This window comes from Echinops telfairi, unplaced genomic scaffold (genome assembly GCF_000313985.2).
Source record: "Echinops telfairi isolate 266 unplaced genomic scaffold, ASM31398v2 ScPeMD7_1;HRSCAF=3_0, whole genome shotgun sequence".
Lineage (NCBI taxonomy): Eukaryota > Metazoa > Chordata > Mammalia > Afrosoricida > Tenrecidae > Echinops > Echinops telfairi.
The window spans coordinates 48,466,939-48,473,721 of record NW_022103896.1 but is presented as its reverse complement, the minus strand read 5'-3'; the positions used below and the strand labels follow the sequence as shown (position 1 = coordinate 48,473,721).

Below are 6,783 nucleotides of genomic sequence, written 5' to 3'. Positions count from 1 at the left end.
GTGTGTTTTGTGAGATGGAGGAGGACTTTGTGGATTGGTGTTGGACACATTATAGGTTAATGGGTTAATGTTGGACTTGTGGGCTTGGGCAGTACTGGGTTGTGATGTTTTCTTGATGGGCACTTAACTTTTATATAAAGCTCTCTCTTAAATATGAGTTTCTGTGGATTTGTTTCTCTAAAGTACCTAGACTAATACAGCTTCTTTTTTTTAACCAAAAATAAGCATTTTGTAATGGAAGTAAAATTTATCTGAATTCTTAAGTTTATATCACTTAAGATGAAGTGTCTGAAGGTTCTAAATGCGTGGATAAATGAACATTTAAGGTCATGTTTCTGTAAGTCTTGTCTCAAAATGTATTGTCCACGTCAAAATCACCCAGGAGCTTGTAAAACTGTGGGTTCCAGGCTGACACCAGACAATAGGTGAGGGTGGATTCAGGGAATCTGCATTTTTATAAGCTTCACATAAAAATGCAGAATTATTTTAGGGGGAAGAAACTTTTCCCAACAAAATGAGAGAAAAACAGTTTAGTCATACTTCAGGAACATTTTTCTTTTAAGAAACAAAAAGAACTTGAACTAAAAGCTAGGAACGCTGTGCTCGACCCCAAGCTCTGCAATGAGAGCATTATGAGATCTGATCTAGTCGGTTTAGGCAGTAGGCCTTAGCTCCTCTCACTGCCAAGGGCTGAACTACCCTTAACCTTTGAGAATTGTGTCTTAATTTGCAAATAATTTTTTGAATCGTCCACCACAGTGGGCTATCAACTCCTCATTAGAAAAATCTTGTTTTATTTTCAAATTCCTATTATTCCACATTAGTTTTCCCCAGAAATTCTGAATTTGAGCTAATAACAATATTTTCTCCTTTATATAATGGACCAAACTACATAAACAACCCTATGAAGAACCCTGAAGCACCCTGTGGTAAACGCCCCTGCGACAAACCACAGGAAGAGGTATCAAAAATAAAGCAGTAGTAACATTTCTGTGTTTAGCTTCTGCCACCTGCTGTTCACATTTAGGTAAATCCAAACCGGACAGTAACCGTGACTATTTCCCAGTTCAGAATCCACGCTAAGGCAAGGGGGTTGGCTTGCTTTGTTTGCTCGAGGTATCTTTCAAAAGCATGTTCTCTGTTATCGGTCTTCTCAACTTTCTTGCCTTTCTAGCCTCACATTTTGCTTCATAGTCTGAATAGATTGTGAAACATTAGATTGAACAAGCTAAATTTGGGGAATCAATTTGTTTTTAAGGCACCTTTACGCTTTTCTCTCACTTTCCCTTGAGTTTATAAATCTGTCTCCTCCTTTTTAGTTGTCAGGGAGGACCAGAGCTGAAAAGCTGGTCTACCTAGAATGGGTTCAAACGTAGTGGATATTAGCCCGATACCTTCTACTCAACCATCTCAATAGTGTCCTAGTTTTCAACTTTAACATATAGCTATCGCTTAAGCGGTTTCTCAAATCTCTGGTTTTTCTCTATGCTTTGTATGAACTGCCCCCCACCCCCCATCAGACCTCACACTGTTTTCAGGAGGATCTTTTAATCCACAGCAATCACCAGGTCATACTTGGCTGTGTGTTTGGCAGCTTGCACCCACCCAGTGGCTCCATGGGAGAGAGAACTGCCAATCGGCTTCGGTGCAGATGGCTGAGAAACCATGAGCGGCAGTTCGACTGATCACATGGGGTCGCTAGGAGTGGAAATTCACTCAAGAAAAGTGAACGTGGAAAAAGAATAGCAATTCTTTCTTGTAGGAATTAAAAAGCAGTAAATTAAAAGAAAAAACATCAATGCTCCTCATTGCTACAGGATTAAATCTACTCGTCACCTCAGCTTCTCTTTCCAGTCATTCCTCTCTTCATTCAGCCAAGGCCTGCAATGTATGCCGCCAGTCATATTCACGTTATGGGAGAGCTGGATGTGAAGGAGGAATAAAAGGTCAAATTATGGCAGATCCATCAACTCTCAAGTCTGGACTGAGGCATAATTGAGGGTGAGAGGGAGGGAACCATCCATCGCAGAGTCTGCCGTACAGCTGCAGTGTGTGGTCCAGGTGACTTAGGTGGTGTAGAACAGGGCCCGAGACAAAAGCTCTCCAAGCAGGACGTAGGGGTATACCATCAAGAATCTGGTAGGAGCCATGGAGATTGAAAGGACTCCTTACAAAGAACTAGAGTTGAGGGCAGGGACAGTGGCTTGCATGCATATATTGAACCCTGGTACAACGGATGCTCAATAAATAATTTTGAATGAATGAGTAGTGAATTAAATTCTACCATTGTATTTGTACTATACTGAGATGGTGTGGTGCCACAGAAGATAATGGAATAATTCTATGAAACATTTCAATTTTTTAAAAAGTTGCAATAAGCAAACAATGTTGAATTAATTCTGGACAAAATTGTTCCACTTTCATAACACTGTTTTATGCTTATTGAGATTATAAAAATCACGTTGTTTCTTGTCTTTCAACTTCCTGTGGATAATTAAGCTTTTTTTCCCCCATTCTAGTATTTCTATTCAGAAGCTTTCAAATGAATCTCGCTACATGATTTATGAGTTCTGGGAGAACAGTAGTGTGTGGAACAGGTAATTTCACAGCAATGGATGGTTTTTGTGAAGCCTCTCTGTCAGCAATATACATGACACAACTTTTGGGCTTGTAGGAAAAACTCATTGTAAAACCCTTTACCTCTCCTAAATACTGGACCCATGTCTTCATTATCTTGACTCCCGCACATTTCCCTAATGGCCTGGAAACTACACTTTCCTCTTGGAGCACACATCCTATGGTCATGGTTCCACTTGAAATCGTAGACCTTTTACTGGTGCGAGTAGGAAAGATTGAGAGAGGCGCCCTGGTGCCCAAGCCAAGGAGTGAGACAAAGGATGTCGAAATGTGAGAACCAGAAAAAATTTTTACCTGCTCAATTTCCATAGTGTCTTTTTACAAATAAATCCAGAAATAATGGTTAACAATATCAAGGCCTAACAACTTGGCTGCATGTCTTTAAAACCCTGAAAATAAAGAGGAAATTTAGGACCTTGCTTAGCAAAGATAAAATGAATTTATTTCTGTGAAATTAAAATGACTAGCAAATTTAAGATCGATTAGAAAAATGGGACCAAGACTTGTTATCTGTTATAGAAAACAGTTCCAGTGGTTTTAAATGCCAAAGACACTTGTATAGCTCTTCAATAAGCCCATGTTTAGGTGGGTGTTAAATGCGCTTACAGACATTATTTGAATGTTTGGAATTTCCATTTTTACTTATTTCAGCTAAAAGTTCTATTTTTGTGAACATATTGAAGGCACTTTCCGGTATAATTAAGGCATGTTGAGACCTATAGAATTTCAGGCAGAATAGAAAGTTAAAGGCAAGTTATTAGACTCAGTGTTTCTAGACCTATATTCTGGGATGATTTCTCTTTATTCTCTTAACTATCTTGTTTTGTATAAAACACCATCCAGCCAAGAAAATTACCTATTTAAACTTCGGCTGTAATTATAATCTACCTCCTATTGTTTTATCTTTTAGAGGATTACATTTTTTTAAAAGATCTTTTATTTCTTATGTCATTTGTTAAATTAGCCACAATCTATTTGGGGGCGCAAAGTCTGTAGGCAATCCAAATCGTTCAGATTCATGCCATGTTGATTGAAGTTGATCCTTACTGTATTTTGTTTCAGAAAATGATCATTAAAAATGCACTGTGTTAACTTACAGACATCTTCAGATGAATTATAGCAAGACATTCCAAAGAAGTAACGTGGATTTCTTGGAAACACCAGAGCTCACATCTACTATGCTCGTTCCTGGTAATTATCCTGGGATCACATGCTTCTATGTGCTTCTGTATTCTCTTTCCTTTTAAAAGGATGCATATTCTTTTTCCCCTCATATTTTACCAATAGTGCTATCTTTAGGGTTTAATATGTCTTGAAAAGGGTGAGGCGGGGAATAAGAGCTGTATATGTTTTTGTCAATAGATTTTAGTTGATCAAAATTTGTATTCAAATTAAATGCAAGTCACTTACTAGTCACCTTGAAACTTTAACAGACTTTAATTAAAAGTCAAATCATGATACATCAATACTTTGCAAATCGTTTCATATTTCAATTCAGTGTACTGAACAAAATGATGTCCATAAATGGGATTAGAATGGTTATAAATATTTTAATAATATCAGAACTCCTGAAAATGCTGTGGCTTAGGAATTGGGCTGCCAACCTCAAGGTTGGTGGTTCAAACCCACCAGTCATCTATTGGGAGAAAGATGAGGCTATTTGCCCCCATAAAGATTTAGTCCCCCAAACTCCATACAAGATTGCAATGAGTTGGAATGGAGTTTGTCAGTGAAATTTTGTTTTCAGTGGTCAATATAAGAGGTGGTCCCAAAATTTTGTGGAAAAAAATCTGTTTTCCATGGTTTTTTTTAATTGGGGAAAAGGAGACTAGAGAGAATGGTATCATATATTGTGGGACTTTTAAAAAGATTTGGATTGGAGAACAGAATTAAAATTTTTTTAATTCTGAAATTGAAGCTACACGAGATGGAGGAGATCCGGTATGAATGCCTTCAAATGCAATTGGATGGTTCTCAGTCTCAGACTGAGCTCCAAGTATAGACTCAAATTTACCATAGTTCTTAAAGATGGTTTTATTTGTACTACAGATAGATTTAGAGAGCTTGTTTATCTCAAATAGTAAAGTTTTCAATATATGGTTGAAGTCTCGTTTGACTCATGAAGTTTTATTTAGGGTGCATCATAGCTTTAAGAAAGGTCCAAGTGAGAATATGGTGATTATGGATATGAAGAACAGACTGTGGTAATTGCCTTGAATTTACTTTCTTTTAAAAAAATTCAGTTAAATCATACATAACTTGACCAGTATAAATGGAAAGAGTACAAGTCATTTCTGCCACTATGGCTCCTGTTGCCTTTGTGTAGAGAGTGAAATGTCTTTTACCTTCACATCCCCTTTCCCTGCCCAGCTGCAATGGTACTGCTGAGTACAATACCAGAAAACACGTATTTTCCAAACGAAGTAGTTGATATCACTACGTCGCACTGGTTTTGTCAGAAAAACTTCCAAGTAGTTCCGACATTAGTCATTTGTAGGTATATCATCATATATATTCTTTAACTGCCTAAAATGGTTCAAAATATATGAGCCAGCTTGCTCTTACTGTGCCGAGTCTTTCCAAGAGAATACAGGAACATGCAAGGAGTAGAATGGGAGGCGAATGGGTTTTGGGGTGTAGGCAAATAAAAATAGCAAAGACAGGAAAATGTATCTGGCCTGATTGTAGGTCACTTAACTTCCATTGTACTATTCATGTCGTTGCTACATATTTATCTTCCTCACTCAGAGCAGTTTGTAATTTACATTAAAATTTGAGAATAGAATTGGATCTACTTTTCTTCCCTGGCCCTGGTGATGCAGTGTGTAATGTACTCAGCTGAAAGGTCCATGGTTTGAATCCAGTTATTGCTTCATGAGATAAAGATGTGGCAGTCTACTCCCATTACAAGTTACTGCTTTGTTTACCCTGTAGGGTAGCTCTGCTGTCCTGCAAGATAACTGTGATCTCCCATATAACCAGTGCTGTGCATTTAACATGTTGTATGGTCCTGAATGGCAAAAATAAAATGTTATCAGCTGCACATTTTAGACCTAAAACAAAACCTCAAAAGAAAAATAGCAGTTGAATTTAGAAACAAAACATTCATAGATTTTATCATTCACAAATTATTTGTATTAAGTTGTTTTCAAGAAACGAAGCAACTAGAATATATCCATAGAAGCAACTAGAATATATCCATAGAAAAATCCAAAGTACAATATATTCTTAGGAATTCTCAAACATAAAATCAAGAATGTGTAAGGAAAATTAGGTGTATTGGAAGACGGCAACCAAGATCCAAACCTCACAGAGACAAAAAAAAAAAACTGCAAAGAAAATCAGATAGTTATGGGATAAATATGTGATTATGTAAGAAAAAAAGATCCTTTGGCCAACAAATTGAAGGCTTTGAAAACAAATTTTATTCCTTTTCATTTTTGTTTCTCACATCATTTTACTGATTTTAATTCTTTCCCATAGACTTGTTACTGAGATATTTATATTAAAAAGATTTTCAAATTTACACTGTAGACATAAGTAAAAAGTAGTACTCAGCACACCCACTTGGTTGTACAATCTTCTGAAATCGTTATGTAAACATATCATATATATTTCAAAAGCACCTACATTATAAACTAACATTTTATTCAAATGAAATAGAATTTTAAGTAGATTACCAAGTACTATGAGAAATGATGCTAACAATAATCAAATAGAAAGCGTGTAACCATATTTCAAGTAGTCAGGAAATGACTAGAAAGATAAGTGATTCTGTAGACAAGAAGTGGGAGGAAAATGGCCTTTTTAGAACACTGTGCTCATCCCTCACCGTGGCCCCGCGGACTAGTGGCGGGCCCCGCATGCATGAAGGCCTTGGTAGCCCTGTGCTGCTTCACCTGTGCCCACCAAATAAAAGTTGAACTTCCTGATTTAAGAAAAGAATGCTATGTTCCCTAAATTAATTGGGTCCTGAGTTTCTATGTCCAAAAAAAGGGGGGTGGGGTGGGGAGGATATTAGCAGAGAAAAGAAACTTTGAACATGTAGATTGTAGTTATCTTCAGTATTTTTTCTCTTTTCAGCTTCATGGTGGATCCTGAACAACAACTAAACATTCTTAAGACATTTTCTTTATAGTTCAAGTG

General features: G+C 37.0%; 1 protein-coding gene across 1 annotated transcript in view; it reads left to right on the top strand.

Annotated features, from left to right (window-relative positions):
- The window catches only part of NECAB1 (N-terminal EF-hand calcium binding protein 1), a 196,164-nt gene extending 189,381 nt beyond the window's left edge, over window positions 1-6,783 (top strand). Inside the window, exons 11-13 of the mRNA XM_045286921.1 lie at window positions 2,520-2,597; window positions 3,737-3,828; window positions 6,721-6,783. Of these exons, the coding sequence (XP_045142856.1) occupies window positions 2,520-2,597; window positions 3,737-3,828; window positions 6,721-6,749 (199 nt within the window). The 3' untranslated portion in view covers window positions 6,750-6,783. The remainder of the gene's footprint in view (window positions 1-2,519; window positions 2,598-3,736; window positions 3,829-6,720) is intronic.